This window comes from Arvicola amphibius, chromosome 12 (genome assembly GCF_903992535.2).
Source record: "Arvicola amphibius chromosome 12, mArvAmp1.2, whole genome shotgun sequence".
NCBI lineage: Eukaryota > Metazoa > Chordata > Mammalia > Rodentia > Cricetidae > Arvicola > Arvicola amphibius.
In genome coordinates this window covers 24,254,949-24,279,328 of record NC_052058.2, presented here as the reverse complement: position 1 = coordinate 24,279,328, position 24,380 = coordinate 24,254,949, and the positions used below count along the sequence as shown (strand labels likewise).

The window sequence follows — 24,380 nt, the reverse complement described above, 5'->3', positions numbered from 1 at the left end:
GCAGAACCGAAGGGCAGGACCAGGTATAAGCTCACCAACAGAGCAGCAGATTCATGATGAATCCACTGGATCAACTTTCTGGGGGTTGGGTGGACTGATTGCGGCAGATACTGTCAGCAAGTAGGGAATGATTGGAATCCATAGGATGGTTGCAAGTTCTCTTCCCCCCTGGATCTTGGCTTCCACACTGAGTAGTCAGATGATAGGGTCAATGGAGTCATTTCCATTGCAAAAGATGTCCTCTTCTTTATGAGGTCCCAGTGGGGAAATACTCCACTTCCTCAGTCTGGTGTGTCCGATAAATTCTCAGGTCTGGTTTTCTTGATATGATTTTCATACACTCCTGTGCTCCTATGTTCCCAGTTTACTTGGGTGGTTTAAAGCATAGTGCTCTCGCTCCTCTTTGGAATAAGCTACTTATCCATTTGTGTCTGCGAGATGTGTGGGGACAGATCACGCTGTTTAGGTGTCTACTGAGGGACACAATCATCTTTCATTCTTAAAATGGAGTCTATTGCTACATAGAAGATATCTCTCTGGACAAGGCACAGCCTGAGAAAACACTGTTTACATGACCAACAGTGCAGGACACAACTCGACTGCAGCCCTTGCATTTCCAGTAACAGCGTCTGGGTGATAAAGGCATCGAGAAGTAATCCCAGTCCTGTATCAACTCAAGCATAAACTAAGGAATAAGGACACCGATCTCCGCGATTACCCATATTCAGAGATGTCTATGATGTTAGAAATGGAAGGGAACTTGGAGGCCATGTATCCAATGCCCTCGCAGAATAAAACTGTTACAAAATATTGAGAATGTGGAGACTAAAGGTGGAAACACTAACCTGAGATCCAAAGATCCTTATTACTTTGTGGGAATTGAATCCCAGCCATTTTGGCGTAGAAAAATCAAGAAAGGGTTTGTTTTGACAAATGTCCCCCACTGCTATGTTGGATAATACTGTGTGGCGAGAACACGGACTGACAGAATGTTCCTGCTGCAGGAATTGTTTGTCAGGGAACGATGTTGTTCTCTGGGGACGATGTTGTTCTCCGGGGACAGGCTTTTTGACAGCCACGGCTGACCTCGAAGATAAATACTGCATTAGGGTAATCACGCCAGCAGAATGGCTCTCACAAAATTCTGACGTCTGTCTCTTCGCTTTAGAGATGAAGTGAGAGGCCTTGTTTTGGTATCTCCTGGAGGCAGGAGGGGACCAGCAGCATCCGACTTCTGGTTTAGTGTATGTAGTGAACAAGTCCTGGAATTCCCACCACAGTCATCTTGGGCAGCTGACTGGTTTGTAGACACAGCGAGTCCGTTCCCAGTCGTCATCAAAAGGCTAAAGCAGAATCGAGTCTGCAGCTCTGGCTCAGTTAATAGAGTGCTTGTGTAGTATGCACCAAGTGCTGGGCTCTATCCTTGTCCCCCCACCACACCCAGCATCACTCAGGAGGTGGAGACAGGGGCATCTTTCATTTGCATTTTGACCCTTTAGTCCTTGTTTTTAAACCCTTTTCATTTTCTTCATTTGAGATAGGATCTCACTGTGAGATTGTTTGTGCCTAGCAGGGACATGCTATTCTCCTGCCTGGTTTTCTCATGAGCTTGGATTACAGGTATGTACCATTGTGCCAGGCTCTGCTATTAACATTTTAAACAATGTATTTATTATATCTAAGGGAAAATTAATCACTTGCCTGTAAATTTTCTAGAAATCTTTCACTTCTCCTTTTGATTTCGTGTAGACTTTAGTCTTTACCTATTAATAACGTAGTCAAATTTGGCAAAGCCTTCCCTTTTGTCTTTAAATTTTGAGTCTTAGCTAGGGGGTCTAGTAGGGCTCCCATCTACACATTTTGAAGCTTCACTCATTTGAAATACATTTTTTGATACAAAAACTTTTCTTTACAAATTTTAATCTAATGAGCATAACTGCTTTCTTTAAAACAAGGACATTTACAACCAATAGATTCTGCTTCTTTAAAAACTTCTGCAAGCAAGGCATCGTCACTAAATTTAAAATAATATGATGTGGCAGAGAGTGAACATTTGATGAAAGAGTCTTCTGTCTACAGACGGCTCTGATCTATTGCTAATTCATTTTCTTTTTTACAATAAATTTATTTTTTTAATTTTATGTACATGAGTGCACGAGTGTGGCTCATTGCACTTAACCACTGAGTGATCTCTCAGGCTTTAATTTATTTTTGCAATTATACTAAATATTTCTTTTAATTATGATTAACAATACCTTAATTTCATCAAGTGAAGACTCGGTAACTCCCATTACATACCCCTCCACAGTTAGCACCTGCTCTCTGTGGAATTTACTGGCACTGAGCCCTATGACTTCCTTTACGACAGACACCTGTTTGGAGCATCTCTAAGCTCCTCCTACTGTCTTATTGTCACCTTCTTAACCAGGCCCTCCATCGTTTGTAAGTCAATTCAGATCTTTCGGAGAGTCAGCCTGACTCTCTTCTGCTTTTTAAAAACTATTTACTTATTTACTTTGATGTGGATGTGCCTACAAAGTTTTTGTGTATCTCATGCACATGGGTGCCTGTGGAAGCCTGGAGAGGGTGTTGAGTGCCCCTGAACTGTAGTTACATGGTTGTGAGCCAGCTGATTGTGGGTACTGGAAACTGAATGTGGATTCCTCTGCAGGAGTAGCAAGTGCTCTTAACCACTGCCCCATCTCTCCAAGGCCATCCTTTGTCAGTGTGACTGTATCTTTTCTACACATTTGCTATGTTAAGGTATCCTTAGGAGGCAAAAGTAGACAAAAATAGTTCACTTTAATTTTAAAATGCTTCAAATTAATTTACAGTGAGTAAGCTCTCTTTTTTGAGTGTGATTAAGACACATAGAATCTCTCACTAAATCATTCAGTGTGCTGTACAGTAGAGTTGGCAGCTGTAAGCACAACGCTTTCAGCAGGTCTCTAGAGAGTTTCCATCTTCCAGAACTGAAACTCTACATCTGTTGAGGAGCACATCCTCAGTTCCCCTTTCCTGCCCCTGACCACACCTTCCTACTGATACAATAACACATGCTAGGTCTTAGGATTAAGGGGTTCCCCATTTCTTCTCTAAAATTAATGTACAGTGTCTTGAATTTCATATTTTGGGTTCTAATTTGTCTTTTAGTAAATTTGATTTTGGGACTTTAGAAAAACAGTTAGGAACCTATTTTTTATTCCTCACAGAGAGAGTATCCTCCATTCTCTGCATCCCCTCCCTCCCTCCTTGTACACATTCTCACCACCTCAAGGTCCTTTGCCCATCAATAAGCAAGCCAAACATTTGACAAAGAGTGGCCTCTGCATGTCTCCTATTTAGTGTTAAACTCAGTGGTCAACAGTGGTCTCACATTGCTGCAAAACAAGCAAACTAGGGACCAATTGATTTGTTACTGTTTATTCAGGGGTGAATCGAAGAACTTGGAAAGTCCGTTTCATTCAAGCAGTATTTATAGATATCTATGGGCCTGTGAGTGTCCCTGTGTGCTTTGAAACAGAGGAAGGAAAGTGACCACGTAAAGCTCCTTTCCGAGATGTATAATTGCATGCATATACTAGAGAGAGAGAGGAGGGGGAGGGAGGGAAGGAGGGAGGGGGAGAGGGAGAGGGAGAGGGAGAGAGAGAGAGAGGGGAGGGAGAGAGAGAGGGGGAGGGAGGGAGGGGGAGGGAGAGGGGAGGGAGGACGAGAACTAGTTGTTAAAAAACCACTCTGATTACGATCCACAGAAGGAAGGTGTACCTGTGAGCAAGCATTTCCAGGAAGAAACTGTACCTTCAAGCTGAAGTCCTGGACAGGGCTGTTGAACAGATTGTGAAGAGGCTGGAATGTTGCAGGGCCAGAGGCAGCTTAGAACTTAGTGTGGACTATCTTTAAGCTCCCAACTAGCCATTCTTTACACACCTTTGTTTTAGAGCTGGCATCCTGCGACTGGATGCTGACAAACAGCATTTAAGGCTTATGACAGTGTTCTACTCATTTTTTTCTATGATCTGCCTACCCAGTGCACCCACTCATGTATTTTAAAAGGTGTCTTGATTTATGGCTTTCTGTTGTTGTTCTGTTACTATATAAAAACCTCATGAGATTACTGTCTTATTTCTATATGGTATCTGTGGAGATCCAAGTCTATGTTCCCAGGATGCTTATATTTGTCTCCAGAATAAGCCATCTCTTCTCCCACTTGAGGTGAGAACTGTGTTTTGAGTTGAGAGCACCTGGCAACCCTCTGCACACATACATGACGATAATTTAAACACTTTTTTTGAGAAAAGAATGTGTGGCATGCTATGATATATGCAATGCACTTGAGTATTTGCTTTCTTCGCTGAATTTAAAACATCAAGTCAGACTACATTGACTTTATAAGCTAATAAAACTCTGGGAAAGCGTCAGGCCCAAAGTAAACGCCAGTTCCCCCAACTCCAAAAGGCAGTCCAAATATCCAGAAATGAGCTCAGTCTGAGCTATAGGAGGATTTCTGCTAGTGCAATGAAAGCTAACATTCTTCGGGAACTGGTAAAGCTGGTTCCCCTCTACCAAAAGGAATCTTTTCCCTTACTTCTGGCAGAAGTGACGTAAGGCTACCTGTGTGCCAGGCTTCCTCACTACCACAGCATCTGTTAGACATTTCAAAGTCCATCCAGCGTCCTAAGCCTTCTCACCTCCTCCCCTACCCTAAACTCCCTCCAGCTCACGTCCTTCCCTTCCCCAGCTACACTTTTTCCATCTAACTCTGCTATGCTCATTATGCCCCCTCTCTCTTTCCTCTTCTTCTTTCTCTTTCTCTCTCTCTCTGCTCTGCCCCACTTCTTTTTCTGTATCTTCTATACCCTCTATCCCCCCTCTCTCTCTCACACAGCTCTGGTTAGGTCCTGTCTGCTGGCCATATCCAGTCTACTTCTTTCTCTCCCTGCTCTGGACTCTTCTGGATTCCTTTAGCTGTTCTCTCTCCCAGATCTACAATAAAACCTTCTCCTTAACCATGGAGCAGTCATGTGGTCAGTTTATAGACAGAGGTTTGAAAAAAACCTGCACGAGAAAGACATGATTTAATACAAACAAATCCAGGGGGGAAGAAATGGGGTCATGAGAATGAAACTTAATACCAGATTCAGAGTTTTTCTTGGGGATTATGAAACGGCACTCATTCGTGGCTTGCACTCAAGTCTACTTTAGGCATCTGCATTGACAGATATTACATATTAATTCCTCTGCATATTGACCCTCAAGAACACAAAGGACAACTAAAGTAAATTTTGGTCTTGATACTCCTGGAGTGACGAGGACAGGGAAAGGTTGGAGAGGGAGGAAGAAAGACCTAGGAAAGAGGAACTTTATTTGGTAGGTCCCAAGGAAGAACCTACCTACTCACCAAGGTAACAGTAGCACTGGTTTAGAAGCATTCGGGGAAAATATCTGGTGGATGGAAATGCCCATCCTCTCCCGCTTCTGTCACACTCCAACCCTGTCGAGATTTCTTATGTTGCCTTCCACACATTTCAAAATGCTTTTAAGTTCACATGAATTCATAAATAGCAGCAATATATGATTTGATTTATATAGATGATCATTTTGTTTCCTCTGCCACTGAGCTCCAGAAAGATCTTCCCTGATGTGGTAACGGACCTATCTGGCAGGAACCAAGTTGTTCTAAGGAGACACCTGTGTTCCCTTCTCTTTTGAAATGGACTCCAATAAATTAAAATCTCCCCAGGTGTGTGCTGCTGGGAGAGGAAATGGCTGAAGCCCTGGGGGCGTCCAGAGCAGGATCTTGTCTTCAGGAGACTAACACCTTATCAGATGATCTTGCAGTAGGCAATTGGGCAGGAAAGACTTCCAGCTGAGACAGTCTTAGACAAGGGAACCACACGTTGCCTGAGTGTCTAGTTTCGTGCATCTCCTGCTTTCGTTTAAGCCCTACTCTCACACCAGGACCCCAGAAGATAGTGTTGGGGTAGTCACTTCATGCCTTTTCTCGGGGACACATTGAATAAATCTCTCTTGTTTGCTATTCACTATTAATTCCGCTCCCATAGTTAACTTATTGAGGATGAGTGACTGAAACTGTCATGTGAAGGGCACAGGCTGGGACACCTAAGTCCCGTGACAATAAGGGGACACTGAAGGAACAGAAGACACAGTTGGGAGTCTGCTGCCCATAGCTAGTTGATCCCAGATGGAGAGGAGAGATGAGTGCTCCCAGCAGCTACAAAAATCCTTTTAGTCCAGGGACGTTTTCTTATCTTTCTGCTTCAGTAGGCACCAGCAGGAAAATGAGTGTCTGGACTTTGGTTTGAATTCTCAGAAAGGCAAACCCTTGTGAAATGTCTTCCCAATTGATGCACCTCAGATTTTGTTTTTCTATTTATTTGGAAGATCTTTTGAGCAATTTTGGGTTCTTTTGAACTATTTTGGCAGCTATTCAGTGATTGGGTTTGTCTTTTGAGGTTCTTGTGTTGAACTCTTTGGGATATTATTTAGTAGAGAAATGCAGTGGCCATAGTGGTGGAGGAGAGAGAAAGTGTTCTCAGAGGCCCTGGGGGCTGCAGAGATGGGGAGCACTCACTCCTTTACCACCCATGCGACCAGAGGTTAAAGGAGAGGTAAGGCTAGGTCTCCTTTACCTTGGGTTTGCTTTTTCTGCTTCCAAGACTGGTATGCTTTAACAGCTGAAAACCTTAACTATTAACTGTTTAAGAAAGAAAGAAAGGAAGGGAGGAGGAGGAGGAGGAGGAGGAGGAAAAGGAGGAGGAAGAAGAAGAAGAAGAAGAAGAAGAAGAAGAAGAAGAAGAAGAGGAGGAGGAGGAGGAGGAGGAGGAGGAGGAGAGGAGGAGGAGGGGGAGGCTATCCGTGGAGGAGGAGGAAGAAAGAGAAAGAAGGAAGGCCTCAGAAGAAGAAGAAGAAGAGGAAGAGGAAGAAAAAGGAAGAGGAAGAAAAAGAGGAAGAGGAAGAAGAAAGGAAGAAAGAAAGAAAACTTTTTATCCCTCCTACCCTCCTTGTGAGACTTATATAAACATGTGTTGCTACCCACACCCACCAGTCAAACTTTTATTTATCCAAAGATCTCCCTGCCCTCTCAGAACTTTAGTGAGTTAAGTGGCCAACCCTTTTCTGGGTTTCCTTCCGCTTGTGTCATTTTTTATTCTTTTATAACTAGCCAATCAAGAAAGGCTGTGAAGTTGGAGAAAATGAGATAAAGGCACAGTCATGACCTGGGTTAGAAGAGAGACCAGGTAGACTTTCTGCTCCTTTGCACATGCCCCTCTGCTTTTGGGAGGAGCACACCTTTGTGTAGTTTTGCCCTTTGACCCACTTTAGTTGGCGTGGTGTCCTCTTTCTTTGTCACCCTGAGTTTATTTCCAACAAAATCTTCACAGTAGAGGTAGACCAGAAGGAAAGATGGCTTGCTTCTTGGGATATGAAGTCTGACTTTCTAGGGTGGAAAAACGTCTAAAGGAATTGGCCAGTAATCAAACAATAGTGCGTTTGGGAGGTCAGGCCTTGTCCATTCAGAAACTCTTTTCAACAAATTTGGAGTTCTGCTGAACTGATTGGGGCATCTGGCTCGTGACAGGAGAGGTTTCGGGTTCTGTTGACCTTTTGAGACAGAGAAACAATGGTATTAAGATTTGTCTGACTATGAAACAGTAAAACTTAGTATCTTGGTACCCCTTAGGATAGAGATTGTAACTGACTGGTCTTGTATAAATCTAGGAGGCTTTGTAAGTCAACATTGGAGCTAAACTTATAATCTTTGCCCCTAGAGTAAGAAACCTGTGCCTAACTTTCTTGTATCCTTTTCTTTAAAAACAAAAACTTACTGTGTACTAAAAATTACAGCTGGCACATGTATATTTTTTTAAAAGTGTATGTGAATGTGTTTGTGGTTTAGGAACTATTAAGAACAATTGGTTCCATACCTGGTTTTTTGTTTTTTTTGTTTTTTTTTTCTTCCTTTGACGATAGCTAAATGTTTGGTATCAAACCCAGGACAAATGGCCCACTGAGGTGCCTATTAGTATACCAAAGCTGGTCACCAGTTTACCCAGCATTCCTCTGTCACCCACCTGTCACAAGATCCTCCTGGATGGCATCCCCACCTCCCTACCCTGAACTCCCCAGTCTAAGGATGGGGCTGCCCCTCCCAAGCTTCTTTTCCCTATATAGCACAGCCATGTTGGTTACACCGCTCTGCTCTCTTGGTCTCTGCCGCAGATGCTTCTCTCGGTTGGTGGCTCTTCTCTTGCTCTCCCTCTCCCTCTCTCTTCTCATAGTCTGGTTTAGTCTGTCAGCCATCCCTCTGCCAGCCTTCTCCCTTACATCTACAATAACATTTTTTCCCATATTTTAGGAGTAGCCATGTACCCCTCCCCCTCCCCAATCACTAAAAATGTAAAAATTTAGATACAAACTGAACTTCAGGCAAAAAAAAAAAAAATAAGGATTTGCTTTTGCTGAACGTTCCCTCTGGCAGGCTTATCTAAAATACTAATTAAAAGGTTAATTTTAAGCTTCTTTTTTCTTTCTTGTTTGTTTGCTTGTTTTTTCAAGACAATGTTTTTCTGTGTGTAGTCCTGGATGTTCTGGAATTCACTCTGTAGACCAGGCTGGTCCTGAGCTCACAGAGATCTGCCTGTCTCTGCCTCCAGAGTGCTGGGATTAAACCACTGCCCAGTTTAAGGTTGTTTCTTAGTGACTGGGTTCAGCACATTTAAATGTTAATTTTGGAAAGTGAGGCTGAGTTTTATTGCAGGGTTTTAGGAGACAGTTAAAACATAATTGTTGGGAGACTACATATTGCGCTGTAAACTGTGTTGTAAAATTATATACTTTAGGATCTGAATATGTTGCTGGGGAATCAGTATCCCATTTTTACGGATTCTTAGTGTTGCTGATGTGGGCCTCACAAGGAAGCTTGAGAAGACTTTTCTACTTTGAGAGAAAGGCAGAGTGGAGAACATTGGGAATGGAGGTTTGCCAGATGTGGAAGATTGAGGGACTTCAGAGGTTAAATCAAAATGGCCAGAGTCAAGACAGACAAGCTTGACATTTTTTTTTTCAGGATCTAAGAAGAGATGGAAAAGGAAGAGGAAGTAACGTTTTCTTTCTGACTTGGAATGGGGAGAGCAGACAAGCTTTACAGTGAAGATCTGCCAATAGCTGCATGGAGGGAGGAGACCTCCATGTGCAAGGCTATGATTCTGGGGACAGATTGGAGTGTGAGGACCAGGACCAGAGATAGAATCCAGGGGCTCCTCTTTTCTTCTGGAGAAATTGCTTTTACTTAGTGGTTCTTGGGCAAGCTCTGATACTCCCATCCTCCTCTCTTCCATGAGGTATTTCGGATCTTCACAAAGGGCAATCCCGGCACTTCACTTTGCGTGTGTGTTACCTGCTTAAATAGCATGAGGAGAGTCCACAGGCGCCTGTGAAGGAGTGGGTCCATCCTCACTCACCTCCAAGTCAAGTATTGATTCTCTTCCTGCGAGCTTAACTGTTGGGTGTAAGTGTACATTGAAAAATAAGTAAGAAAAAAATACTGTTCACAAAGGAACAGTGTCAGTGTTTCTACTTTATTTATACTTGACATTCATATTTATAGATAGAATACTTAGGAGATATATATATATATATATATATATATATATGACATGCTATATTACTCTGGCATATAAAACATGATGAAAATGGTATATTTTGTTCAGGCATTTTTCTAAAATACGATGACTACAAATGTGCATTTAAGGGTACAGGCATCTCTTGATAGAATTTCAGCATCAAAAACCCATTTGGGAGCTTGCTTTTTCCCTCCAGCGCTGTATGAAACTCAGATCCCCTCTTTGTGATCCAAGGAGTTGGTCCTCCGTTTTCTGTTTTCGGTCTTTGTCCATGTGATGCTATTGCTGTGTTTTATGGGGCACACATTCTTCAGTCTGTTGCTGACTGTTCCGCTTTGAGTTTTTAGTCTTCAACAAAGTCCTAGTACTTGTGATTATAGACTGGACATAATCCCGTCACTGTTTTGAAGGATAGGCAGAAAAGGCACACTTCCTCACTCCTGCCTTCTGCAGCCAAAGTGTTTCTTTAGAGCTGTAGGGACCTTACCTCAGGTCTAGCCAAGATTCCTGGTTTTGATACCAAAATGAATTTCAAGTAGAGTTGGAAAGATATTTTTAACCTAGACTTACCCTTGTTTGAGATTTTGGGAAAATGTCAGAGAAAAGGCATGCGGTCTTGCTCAAGAGCATATGTGTTCAGCTTCTCAGCCCGAGTCACTGTTGCTTTAGCATTAAAGCATCTATATCATACCCATTCTCCCAAGGTTCGGGGATCACTGCAGAAAGGGGGACAAAAGAGTGCTGGAGTCAGAGGCAGTGGATGACCATAAGAAACTATGGGGGACATAGCAGGGCAGCTGTACAAATGGAATCACAGCAGTTAGGAAGTGGTCAAAAGACTTGCGCAAACCAGACAAAATCCCAGCGTGGAGCAAGGAGGTAGGCATAAAGTCCTACCTCGCATTAAGGAACTATAAACAATTTTAGCCACGGGGAAAGAGAGTGCCAGCTTTCTTTAAGGCTGCTTTAACCACACTCCAGCAGAAAGGCCACACAGCCAAGCTTCCGTGGGCAGTGCCAATTGAACGTGGTTGGTTGAAAATAAAAGAGAACACAAAGTTGGGTGGGTAGAGAGTGGGAGTGGGTATGGAGGAGTTTGGGGATGGAGGGAATATAATCTAAACACACCATACAAAATAATATAAATGATGAAAAATACGTTTATGACAAGAACTTTACCATTCTGTGGGAAGTCTTTACAGTAAATATTAATTGTGCTGAAACTCTCGCTTCTCAGTGGCAAGGGGCTTTCGGACTCGGGATGAAAGGCTTCTTTCCCTCTCATGTCCTTAATTTTCCTATCTCAAAATTTAAAAATCTAGTTATATTAATTTTTCCTTATTCACCCATGGATTATTTCATTATGGTGGAGGCCATAAGGATGCTGAGAACCATGACTTGGCAGTTGCTTGACTCTTAAACTGTGTATTGGGTGGATATGGTGGTTGTTTGTAAAACAATCTGTGTGCTTGGCACAGTTGTTGTCTGTTGCAAGGCTGGAAGAAATGCAAGGCAATCCACTTCTGTAAATGACCACCTGTTATCTTTTGACATTCCGAAACTGAAATATTAATAGTTAATGCTGTTGAATCTTTCTGATGATTAGTTTTTGTTGTTGTTTTTGTTGTGCTGGCTAGTTTTATGTCAACTTAATACAAGCTAGAGTCATAAGGAGGAGGATACCTTAGTTGGGAAAGTGCTTCCATAAGATTGGGCTGGGGTTGGCAGGGCGGTGGTGCACACCTTTAGTCCCAGCACTTGGGAATCAGAGGCAGGCAGATCTCTGTGAACTCTCAAGGCCAGCCTGGTTTACAGGGCCAGGGCGAGTTCCAGGACAAGCTCCAAAGTTACACAGAGAAACCCTAGCTCAAAAAATAAAACAAACCAAAACAAACTGGGCTGGGGCTGTAGGCAAGCCTGCAGAGTATTTTCTTAATTAGTGATTGATGGGGAGTGCCCAGCCCATTGTGGGTGGGGCCACCCCTGGGTTGGTGGTTCTGGGTTGTATAAGAAGCACCTGAGTAAGCCAGGAGTCGCAAGCCCGTCAGTCAGCAGCATCCCTCCGTGGCCTCTGCATCAGTTCCTGCCTCCAGGATCTTGTGCTGTTTGAATCCCTGTCCTGACTTCCTTTGATGATGAACAATGATGTGGATGTGTAAACCAAATAGACATTTTCCTTCCCTACTTGCTTTTTTGCTTTGTTTCATTCGGTGAGTTTCATCATGCCAATAGCAACCTTAACTAGAATATTTGGGAGAGTTTTAAAAATAAGGCCAAAGAAGGATTCAAGAGAAAGATTAGTATACTCTCACTACTAAATAAGATTTACCCGTTTAAAACAAAGCTAATGTTCTCTGCTCTTGTGAGAAAAGCTGGTTTCTATCAAAGGTAATTAATTCAGCAAGATTCATACTTACTGAATCTTCTCCTTCCCCCTTGCACACATCGGCCATTTATGTCAGACTGTAAATCTGAGCTCCAACAAATGGGATGCGACACAGTTACTGCCCATATCAGGGACAAGAATGGACGCCACCTTGGATGAGGGTGCCTGGCTTGGGGCTTGGTGCACCCCTTTTACAAAAGTAATTTTCTTGCCAAGCTACTTTCTCTTTGTTTGTTTGTTTGTTTTGTGTGTGTGTGTGCATTCCTTAGCATGATACCCACATTATTCTTTGTTTCTAACATTAATAACATTTTGTGATTCACTTGAAAGGAAATATATTTATGCTTTATTAAAATAATTTTTATGTTTACATTTCAGCTTTTATCTTCTCACGGAATTGCCTTAACAAAGTCAAGACTTATTTAAGTATCTGTGTTAAAAGTCTTTTAAATGACCACAGTGTAAGCAACTATTCGAATACCCTGAATTCCCTATGCATCTGTAACTAGAAGTATGTAGAGCTGTGTAATTTGAACTTTACATGTGGAAAAAATGTAACAGTGCTAAAGGCATGTAAGTTTATTACATGGGGAAAGAGCGCAACGTGCTGTTGCTTAACACAGGGCTTCCTCGCAGCTGTGTACACCTGAAGGAAGGACAATGACAGCAGCTGCAGCCAGAGACAGCCTGAGCAATGGTCACGGAAGGCTGGCGCGCAGTGACCTCACTTCTTCTTTACCCTGGACTAGGCTCAATAACTTGTGCCTGGTGACCATGGATAAATGCCAGGCAAACCCATAAATGCATGGCAGTACCCTGGATGAGAAAGAAGAACAAGTCATTGAGCTTGTGACTCATGGGTAGCTAGTAAGGAAACTCCTCCGATCCACAAAGTTGTACTTAATGGTGATTGTTTAGCAATGACTGATACAAATGAAGGAATCTTTTCATGCTGTACTGGGACTTCTTACAATTTTTGTTTAGTTCCAATAACAACTGCCTCCAGAAAGCAACTGGAACCTGCTTAAAATGGGTAATGTTCACTCTTCAGAGGGCCTGGCCACCCTCCAGAGAAAGGCTTCCCTACATGTGTGGTATAATGCTGACCTCTTAGAGTCTTCAAGATTTTTAGGCTTGAAAAGATATCTGGGAAAACTGTCATCTAGACCATATGAAAAGCTGGTATAATCCTGTTTGACTTTTTGTTAATATATGAGCTTCACTTGTGCGGAACGTTTTTTATAACTAACATGAGTCCTGTACTGGGAAAAGATTTAACATTTTTGTCGCCAATGACGTAGACTTGTTCTATTAAGCCAGAAACTCTAGATTTTCCTTTAGAAGTAGAAGTTAAATTAATACATAATAGACTTCTATCTAGTTCTTCTGTGGAATGAGGCTAGTTGTTTCTGGCTTTTGTCTATGTATAGATGCTTCTTGTACTGTGCAAGCCTTGTATGGATTGGTAGGCACTGGATTTTTCTCAGTCTGTGAGTCACTGTTGGAAACATAAGTGAAACATAGTGTTAAAAACATAAGTAAAACCATTTTGTGTAACTTAAAAACCATTTTGTGCGACATGTAATAATGTCATGCCTATAAGACAGGAGCTTGCCGCTAGCCAGCTCTGATAAGAGATAGGCATCAGAGGCAAGATCTGATGTGTTCAGGGATGGCCACAGGACAGCTCAGATATAAACTAAGACCAAGACAGGCTTTTATATTTGTAGTCCGAAGTTTCTGTCCCCCCAGCAGCTCCTTAATAAACACACTGGGGTTTATATTAATTATAAATGCTTGGCCAATAGCTCAGGCTTGTTACTAGCTAACTCTTACATTTCAACTTAACTTATATTCCTGATTTACTCTCATCCATGTGGTGGTACCTTTATTATCATGGCATGTTCATCTCCTGGTCTCTCTGCATCTGGCTGGCGACTCCTCTCTCTGCCCTTTTCCTTCCTATCTCCTTAGATTAGTCACCCCACCTATACTTCCTGCCCAGTTACTGGCCAATCAACATTTTATTTAATCAATTTGAATGATAAATCTTTACAGTGTACAAGATGATTATTTCATAGCAGATGTGCTATAAGTAACTAACCCCAAGGTGACATTGATAGGTTAATGAATCAGTCCCAAGCTTTGGACCCTGATAGCACCAAGCTACTGCCCAGTGAAGTATACAGAAATCGAAACTTTGGAAATGGTCTCTAGGATTGCACTGCTCTGCTCCCAAGACATGGCTTCTGTAGCCTATGTGTTGATTCTCATTGACAAAAGGGCTGTGTGTGTTTTTAATAGCCTCTGTGCATCCCTGACTTCAGTGACCATTGAACTTCCAGCGCCATCACTGGGCACACACAGTGCTAGCTGCTGGCTGGACACTCTCAAGGACCTTCTGGACTTCCACCAATGCTGTCCTCCCAGCCTGTCATAGATGAAGGACTTCATGGCAGACACGGGTTGAGCTTGCAAGCTTCTGAACCTTCCTCATGAGGCATTACCCAGTGAAACCAGCAGCAGCATTTTCTGCCCAACCACTGTTTCCAGCTTGCTTGGTGAGATGTCTGTTTAACTTGTATATTAGCGTGGTATTATAAGGAATGTTTGTGTGAATAAACTGAGCACCTTTAAAAGTCAAATCTTTTGTGGTCTTCCTCATTGTGGAGCTCCTCATAACCCATAGGCCATGCTTTCTACACTTCATTTTTGAATTAGTATATTTCTTGTTGGTTATGTTTTTCTGAAGCTTTTTAGCTGTCAGAATTCTACAGTAGTTCTCTGAAGAGAGAACCCAAATAACATTTTTAGGGTACTAAGACATTACCCACAGAACAAAAAGAGAGGACCCCAGTCTAAGAGTTACTCCTTCTGTATGTCTTAGAGCTCAATTAAAATTGTGCCTAAAAGGTTTACTGACACTAACCCCTTACTATCTATCATTCCTCCTGTCCAACATAGGATCAAATGAGACCAATCCTGACAAATGTGACCCTGGCTACTATCAGGTCCAAAGGAAACTCCATTTCCCCAAATTCCAAAAAGCAGAAGGGACAAGAGGCTGTCTGTGGTACCAATTAGCTCATGCTGACCTCCAGGCTTTCTTGGTATCACAAACACATGTCGCACATTTCGCAGCCCATTGCTAGCACCCTAGCTCTTCCTACCTCCTCCCTTTCCCTAACCCCCAGGCCTCCCCACCCTCAGCTACTCATTCTCCTTTTAACACTGCTATTTGTGGTATGCTGGCTCTGTCTGCCTACCCCTCTCAGGCTCTCCCTCTTTCTCCTCTATCTCTCTCTTCTCCCTCCCCTTGTCTCTGCTCTCCAGTGTTTTTCCTCCTGGATGGTCCTCTCTTGCTCTCTGCTCTGCTCTGTGCCACCTTCTCTCGTGGCCAGGTGAAACCTGCTGGCCACATTTAGTCTACATTTTTCTCCTCCTGCTCTGGACTCTTCCTGATGTCCCTGCCTGTTCGCTCATGTCTACAATGAAAGCCTCTCCCTTAACCGTACCATAGAGCGGTCATCTTGTCAGCTTATACAGTTACCAAGGTCAGTAGAAAACAAACCATCAGGTGCTTAATCATGTCCTCAGAGAACATTATGCAGAGACAAGGATGAACACTGTCAGGACTGAAATGGAGTCACACAGGGCAGAGTTGCGGCTGCTTATAATCCCGCGGTGTGGGAGGCTGAAGAAGGAGAAACAACAGTTTGAGGTCAGCCTGGGTTTCACAGCCAGGCCCTTTTTCAAACCAACAGGATTGAGCTGCTTGCTCTAGCCTTCGGAAAGAAACTAAACCCAAGAGTTATGCAGAAATGGTTCCTAGCACGGAACCTGGCACAACGGGAGTGTATTTTGACCTAGAGAGTCCTGCTTGTATCCTCCTCATGATTTTGTTTTCTGTCAGAGGCATATTTCACCTCAAGACTGAGGTGTTAAGGCAAAGAGTGGGAGAATGTAACCCGTCTACCTCCCAGGACCAGACATTTCAAGGAGAGGCTTGTTGGTTGTCAGACTGTTGAAACAAAGGACTCTAAGCAATTAGACCCCCTCTGGCATTCTCCTGCAGGGAGGGGGAAATGGCTGAAGCCCTGGGGGCATCCGGAACAGGAATTTGTCTCCTGGAGAAAGATTTGCAGCTTGTGCAATGACCTTAACCTCACAGCAGACTGACCTGGGAGAGAGAGAGAGAGAGAGAGAGAGAGAGAGAGAGAGAGAGAGAGAGAGAGAGGGGGGGGGGAGGGGGGAGAGGGGGAGAGGGGGAGAGGGGGAGAGGGGGAGAGAGGGGGAGAGAACCGAGCTGTACACAGGTGGGCAGGGAATCACTCTGCTTGACTAGTTATGCGAATCCCCCGCGCTGTGTTTGCACCCTACCCTCACATCAGGCAGATGACAAAGAGAATCGTTAATTGACTCACTGGAGAAAGTAGGCTGAGTGGGGCTGTGCGAGCACAGCTGCGACCCCTGAATCTGGCAACAAGGTACCTAGGCAGCTCACAGCAGGCCAGCCTCTGTTGCTCACATCTGCCGCACCAACATCCATGCCATTAGAGCCTGGGCTGCTCCTTTTAGCTTCGAATTCCTAACATCCAAGTGCCCAGCACATGGGATCCTCAGGTACACGTTCTCTCCACCATGAAAAGGAGCACCGTTTCTTCTGTTGTGAGAGAAAGGTGGGATCAGTGATGTATTCCCCCCCACCACCCGTGACAGCTGGGAAGTGGTTCCACATCACCGTTGTGGCTGGCCTGGGATGGCAGACTTCGTGCACTAATGGTCTCATCACAAGTTAGGGTCCAATTTAGCCCTGACTAAACAAACAACAGGCTGTAGTAACAGAAGCAGCCAGAAGCCCGCCCCAGCAGTGCCTGCAGCCAGGGAGGCCTCCCAGCCCCCACCTCAGGCAACTTGCCTCTGTGCTCCAGCCCACAATTTCTCCAGAGCTCCGGATTGGTTCTCAGAACCACGGAGCTGTGAAAGAGCCTGTATATATTCCTCGGAGGGAAAGGCTGCCCCAGACAGTGTTGAAGTTTCCAGAGACCTGTTCGGCTGAAGTTCGTGTTCAAGGCTGAGGACCTAAACCGCTTGCCAAAATGTGTAAGGGACTGGCAGCGCTGCCGCACTCATGCCTGGAAAGGTGAGACCCGAACTTCTTCCGTGTAGGAGATAAAGATGTGGTGAGCCTTTACTCAAGGGTGGATGCCCGGAGGCACCGTGGGATGAGGTCCCGGGATGAAACAGCTGGTTGGTGATAGACTTGGCATCGTCACATCTGTAGCAGTACAGAGATTTGGAAAAAAATCTGCGCTTGGAGATCCAACAGGAGAGAATTCATGTGTCATTTAGTTAGTACACAGTGTCATTTCCTCCCAGAAGAAAGATGCCTACTCTGTAGGTGTGTGTGTGTGTGTGTGTGTGTGTGTGTGTGTCCTCTCTCTCTCTCTCTCTCTCTCTCTCTCTCTCTCTCTCTCTCTCTCTCTCTCTCTCTCTCTCTCTCTCTCTCTCTCTCTCTCTCTCTCTGTGTGTGTGTGTTTAAAAGGTAGCTTCCAACATCAAAGCATAAAATTATCTGGGTTTGAAATCTGGCTCCCCTACTTATGACTTGTGTAGCTTTGAGCTGTTTCCTTAACCCCTCACTTTGTATATCTGTAGAGGTAGGCAGCATATCTGTCTACCTCACAGACTTGTGTGGGGAACCGAGTATGCGCTCAGCTGTGCAGTGCTCAGAAGAACGCCTGACACAATAGAACAGTGGGAGGAATGACCTTTATTCACTGCTAGAGATCGGAACTGCAGCCTCTGCAGGGTTTGCAGTGGGACAGAGGGAGTTTCTCATTTTCCCCAGTACCTTAACTTTATTAGATAGAAGTAGTTGGGTTGCTGGCAAATGACAAGCTCCTGGGATGCAAGGTTTGCTTATTATCTAGAGTTCTCGGACACATAGTTGTCCTGGACTATACTATCTAGTCCACAAAGAATTCTACATCCAAAATAAATATCTTACTAAAAAATGACATCGTAACCCTGTGATCTGGGAGGGTAGCCGGGTTCTGCTCTTTTAGGAAATTGGTCTGGTTAGATGTATGTTGACCCTCAGTCATTAAAGGAAGTAAAAATGACTCTCATACAGCCTACTTCTGTTCCTAAGGGCAGTTGTGATGTTTGTCTGAGACGGTCATATTGTTTAGTGGGCTGTCAAGGACTTTTTAGAACTTCACATTTTCCTTGGTGCTTTCCGTCACAGCAATACATTTGAAGTGACTGAAAAAAAAGATAAGGCATTACAGCATATTCCCCGGAGTCAGAAGCACACTGGTTTTAAACTAGTAAACATAGGAGAAGCCGTAGCAGTGGAGTGTGTAGTAGCTGGCTGGTAACTCAGTAGCTCATTATTCATTGGGCCGGGGTGGGGGTGTGGATTGGGAGGTGTGGAGGTGGCTGGGGGTAGGATGGGGGTGGAGGGTGGTGGGTGGGTTCTGGGGCTCAGAACTATTGATTGCTTTGCTCCCTCTCACCTCCACCTCCTCTGTAGAAAGCTCCAGAAATAGGCAGCATGCGGAGAGCTGCGAAGCAGCCCAACTTCTTTGAAGAGCAGGGGATGCATCTTGCTTTTCTCTTTAGCTGTGAGTCGCACATTGACTGTGCACAGTATGGATAGACGCCTGTAGCCCGCTTGGTATCTGCAGTTGAGCTATCTTCCTTCGTCACAACGGTGAACAGTTGATGCCACTACTGTGACAGCCTGCAGGAGTCTGGGCATCTTGACATTGCTACTCATCTTGCCCTCTATTTTTATGATTACAGAGATACAGTGATGGGATTTTTGCAGTTATTTCTATTACTGTCATGTATTAGATTCATTATCAACTTTAGAATTAATTTATATTCACATTTATTTTTTATCCACTTGATTTCTAGCTGGGGGTTAGTGTTAGTCTTATTGGAAATGTATACGTTTGAGGCTAATGACATAATTGAGCATTTTGCAGAATTCGTAATGTTAAGAATGCAGTAAGCTAATAATGTTGGAGGAGGTTGCCGAGAAACTGTGGATTCCTCCTGATGAAGCAATTTCAGGTATTTCAAGCCTGTATACACTCCTTAGATGATGACAAGCCATACACTGCACGCAGGACAGCGTCCCCATCCACGTAGGAAGGCAAATGAGGGTGCATATTACTGAGCGCTATAGTCCAGTGGAGAGGAACAAAATACCAAGTACTCGAAGTACAGGGTGGGGACCCGGCTGGGCCTCAGAGCTTTCGATCGTTGGAGGGGACTTCACAGGGAGTTAAGAAAATGATGCTTAAGCTAATCTTACAGGGCAGAAGAGCCAGGCAGTTATAAGTAGGAGGAAGGGATCTGAGGAAAGCCTTCAAGGCCAAGGCGACAGCTGCCTGTGCAGATGTGAATGTAACCGGAAGTTTGGCCAATGTTAATGCAATCTGTACCACGTCTCAGGCAAGCAAGGAAAGAAACCTCCAAGTTTTCACTCGTCTTTGGCACAGCCTTCTGGGTAGCACACTTCACTCACTATTCCGTAATTTGGGTTTGGTTTGTCCCCTGCAGAGGTGTATGCCGGAGACTGTCTAACGGTGTCATTTAATATTTAAGAGCTTTGGTGGCGGGGGGGGGGGTAGTTTTCTATCACTATAACAAATCACCCGAGAAGATCAGCTTACAAAGAGAAAAGGTTTCCTCTGGCTCCTGCTTTGGAGGTTCCAGTCCTTAATCAGCTGGCTACGCTGCTGTTGGACCTGTTGCAAAATAGAGAGCGCGGCAGAGCAAAACTGCTCACCTCGTTCCCATGTAACAAAGAAAAGCTGGAAGGGTGGAGGTCTCCCACCCCACTGACTCTCTAGGTCCTGCCTCTTAGAGAGTCCACCACCTCCCATCAGCACCTCCTATAGACCAAGCTTTGGATCGTTGGATCTTTGTGGAGACATTCAAGATACAAACCATAGTAGGGCTTAGCGGGTGTTTCTTATGGGAGCCCTCCACTCACTGCATGGGTTCTTCCTCTTAGAACATTATACCATCTGTAATGAGGTCCTTCCTAGGTCCAAGTTGATACAAGGACCATGCTCCAAAACCTGCAGATCCTGCAGACCTGGAAGCCTCAGGTATTTTGTTATAGTATCAGAGAACAGATTAAAAACGCCTGGGCTCACCCAAACTTCTTGACTCTGAGAACTGAAGATATTTGCTTGAAACAAGATTCTTTTTCTTTCTTTGCCTAGAAGAATTCAAAACAGACAGTTAGCATTTGGTACATAGTAGGCTCTTGATAAATATTTTCCTGAAAAGGTTCTTGAATAGTCAAGAGTCGCTGGAGACAGGTCAGCCCATTGCCAACCTGGCATTTTTCTCTGCTTTCCACGGGAATGGTGAAGAACAGACATTGGTAGTGACATGTTAGGTCACAATGAGAGAAAAGACCATGCTTCTAAATACTGAGATAATGAGGGTTTCCTGTAGGGGTGAAGGAAGGGGGTGGAAAAGACAAGGTGAAAAGAAACCCAGCATTTCTATCCTAGAGGCAGAAACCACTTGATAAGCAGGGGGTAGTTTGTGTTCAAGGATGGCAAGCCTTTGGTTCTTGGCCATTAAGGAGCTTCACAGCTTGGGGTGCTTCTCCTGAAGCCACTGTCACACCTCCTTCAGTGGCTTCTCTTCCCTCTGTTAACAGGACACTTCCCCCTTTTCCTCATTTAGTCTGGGATATGCTGTATCACAGCCTCTCAGGGACCAGAAGAAACTTAGTCCGGAAGGGTCCTTGGAAGGTTGTCTAATCCCTTTCTCCTTTTCAAGTAAGAACTCAGAGTATAGTGGATGGATGATAATAAAATAAAGTTTGTTTCTCAGGCCAGTGTTCATGGCTTGTCTTGCTGACCAGAGAGAAACGGAGTGAAACTTTAATTAATTCAGGCAGGATCAATCATTAGCAACAGGAAGCAGGATGTGAATGGAGGCCAGCCAATAATGGGTTCCTGTCTCTCTTTTTCCTTTAAAGTTTCAATCAGTTCTCAGATAACGTAGGATTTGGACCATATTTTAAAGACAGAGTCCAGTTGCCCGAGGATAAAGACAGCAAACTCCTGGCCCTCTGACTGTCCCAGAAAGTGGCTGGGGAGACACACTAGCAGCACAAAGGGGAAGGCAGATGCAGCACAGGAGGGGTGGCTTTGCAATCTCTCTGCTTCTGCGTTAGCCCTGGAATGGGACATGGAAAGACCAGAGGCCACAGCTGTCCTCTTGATTCCTTTCTGTAGGAGCTGAAAAGCACTGTCTGTCTTTGAGTCTCATTCCTCTTCTGAAGATGAGTCTCTATCTTGTTGGAAAGAAATGGCACAAGAAAGAAAAGAAACAAAATTCACAAGGTGGCAGGCATCATGGGTAGACCCTACTGAGAATCTCCAGAGGCAGCCCGGAAAACACTGTATTAGTCAGTTAGGTGCCAATGTCTTTGATAAACATTTATTTCTTGCATAATTGTTCACCTTCCTGAAGTATTCTTCATGTTCCTTCTTTTTAGAAAACAGACTGTGAGCCCCGTATAAAACAGTAGAAAACACATTAAAAACTACGATTCTTATTCAGGAATCAACAGTAGAACTTCTTAACACTTGTAACTACCCAGTAAACATGCAAACACTTAGTGACCATTTTGCAGTTGTTCTGTGTGAATTAGGATCCAAAACTTGACACATTTGAGATTAAGGTTCTTAGATCTCATAAACAACTCCCCTCTATTACCTAACACAATATTTGCAGGTACAGTTTAGGAAGCTATGTTATACTCTAAAAAGAGTTTCTGGATGGGGAGCAGGCAGAGATCCTGAACTATACTCTTGAAGTTTAATAGGCACAGGGCAGTTCTGGGCTCTCTCTAGGAATCACTCTTGCAAGACTTGATCATGCATGTTCCTGTATTCTCCTCACCCTGATCATGCATGTTCCTCTACACTCCTTTTCACTCTGATCATACATGTTCCTCTATAATTCTTCTTGCCTTGGTCATTCATGTTTTTGTACGTTTCTTCTCGCCCTGATCATGCATGTTCCTCTAGACTCCTTTTCATCCTGATCATGCATGTTCCTCTATAATTCTTCTCTCCCTGGTCATTCATGTTCTTGTACATTTCTTCTCGCTCTGATCATGCATATTCCTCTATAATTCTTTTCACCCTGATCAAGCATGTTCCTCTATATGTCTTCTCCCCCAACTACCTTACTATTCTGAATTCAGACTTCACAGATTACTATTTTTTTCATTTTAGTTTATTTTCTGTACCAGTCATATATTTAAAAGCTGTAGTAATTATATTGTACTAGATGTGCACCTGTCCATTGAGATATGTATAACCTAGAATTTAAAACAATAGTTTCCTAAGTGTATGTTATGTGTATTGATTATAGTCCCTCTGTTACCTCTCTCATCTTCTTCCCACACTGATTGAACCCTGTGCTCTACCCAACAAATCTCATTCTTATTTTCCTGTAGTTTCTTTGTTTATTTTGTGGGTATGCATGTGTGTATGTGTGACCCATGTAGTTTAATTAATATTTATTGCATGAGCATTGATGGGGTTATTTACTGGAGGTTCGCCTGTACCTGCACACACACATCTGTGTACACACACCTGCACACACAGACACACACACCTGACCACACACATATCTACATACACAGATGCATGTGCAAGCCCCCCCCCCCCACACACACAGAGCATTGCGGAGGGGGTTGGGTCTTTTCTGGAACATCAGTGGATCTAATCAGCCTGAAGGTCGGAAGCATGTGTAGTTAACACTGCACCTTCGCATGCAGCTTTGGCCTATGCACCTTGCCCTAGAGCTTCTAGAACATCCACAGGGTATTTCCTGGCAAGGTATTCTACTGCTGCTGTACCCAGGTAAGGCAACCTAAGTAGGCACAATTCCTTTAAAAAGGAAATGCTTCAGGGTGTAAGGGATGGTGTCAAACAGCTTTGGAAGCCTCCAGACAGCAGCTCCTTGAGCGGGTTCACTTCAGGAATAGCGAATGTGACTGAGACTAGTGTCCTGTCAACTCCAGTGGTCTCTCCAGTCACTTCTCAGGCAGCTTGGAGTTCATCCGGACCAGTCCTCACGTATAGCCCTGCAGCTCCATATTCTAGAAAGCCATGGGAACTGTCCCTTAGAGTCACAGGAGGGATGGAGCAGGAAGTAAACTGCATGCGGCAGTATGAAGCACCCTGCTCCCTAAGCGTTTATTATTAGCAGTGAAGTGTGGACAGCTCTTTTGGTCTTGCTGTGACTTTTGTTGATTTGTGTGTGTGCAGAACATCTTCCTTGATGAGGCACTCATCTACAGGATTTAAGAAGTTTGGAAAAACTCAAGATGTTCCATCTAAAAAGTGGCTTCCTGTATCCTGGGCAGCTTGTTTCAAGTGGTTGTTTACAAGGGACACTTGGGCCTGTGGAAGTGTGAGACCTAACCACATGTCTTTTGGGGATTGTCTCGTCTGGTGATCTGGCCTTTTCTGTATTACAGATTTCTAGAATCTTACATCTGCTTCTGAATCCCCCACGTATAGCACAAGTATGCCACTCGAACACATAGCTGAATCCACACATCTTTGTACAGTATTCTTATGACTTTGATAAAAGACATCTTTTGTTGCAGTCATGGATTTACTTGGATTTATACTTAGTAAAAGTGACTTTCTCTTACTGCATTTATTCATGTGTACATGTATGTTTATATATATTGTTTGGTATGTGTGTGTGCTACAGTGCTCATATGAAGGCCGGAGGACAGCTTGAGGGATTCTGTTCTCTCCTTCTATCACATGGGTCCTGAGGATGAAGGTCAGGCTTACAGTTATGTTGACAAGTGCCATTATCCACTGTATAATCTAACTATCTCCAGGGAATAACTTCTTTGTCAAAGATGATTATAAGTTGATAAACTATTCTCTAATCTTAGACAGATAGATGTTTCTTTATTTCATAGTTTTATTTTACATCATTTCAGGCACCACTTGAGTGGGCCACACTAAGAAATTCATTTTCTGTGGGCAGTAATTGGGTGTCTTGGCCAAGTGTTTGGTGCTCTAACAGGATATCTGAGACCAGGTGGCTTGTAAGAGAAGGACATTTATTTAGACTCATGGTTCTGTAGGTTGAATTGTCATAGAGCAGACCGTTAGCTTCTCATACTGAATCACAGCCCGATGATAGAGCAAATGTCAAGTAAGTGCCCATGGAAGAGTCAACAGGAGCCAGGGTGGGGGTGGCCCTGCTGTGTTTGATTTGAGGCTCAGAGTCACTAATCCAGCCCTGGAGAGAGCAGCATTAATCCC

General features: G+C 43.8%; 1 protein-coding gene across 1 annotated transcript in view; it reads left to right on the top strand.

Moving 5' to 3' along the window:
* Positions 1-17,052: 17,052 nt before the first annotated feature.
* The window catches only part of Rgs5 (regulator of G protein signaling 5), a 36,990-nt gene continuing 29,662 nt past the window's right edge, over positions 17,053-24,380 (top strand). The window contains exon 1 of the mRNA XM_038349129.1: positions 17,053-17,173. Within this exon, the coding sequence (XP_038205057.1) occupies positions 17,130-17,173 (44 nt within the window). The 5' untranslated portion in view covers positions 17,053-17,129. The remainder of the gene's footprint in view (positions 17,174-24,380) is intronic.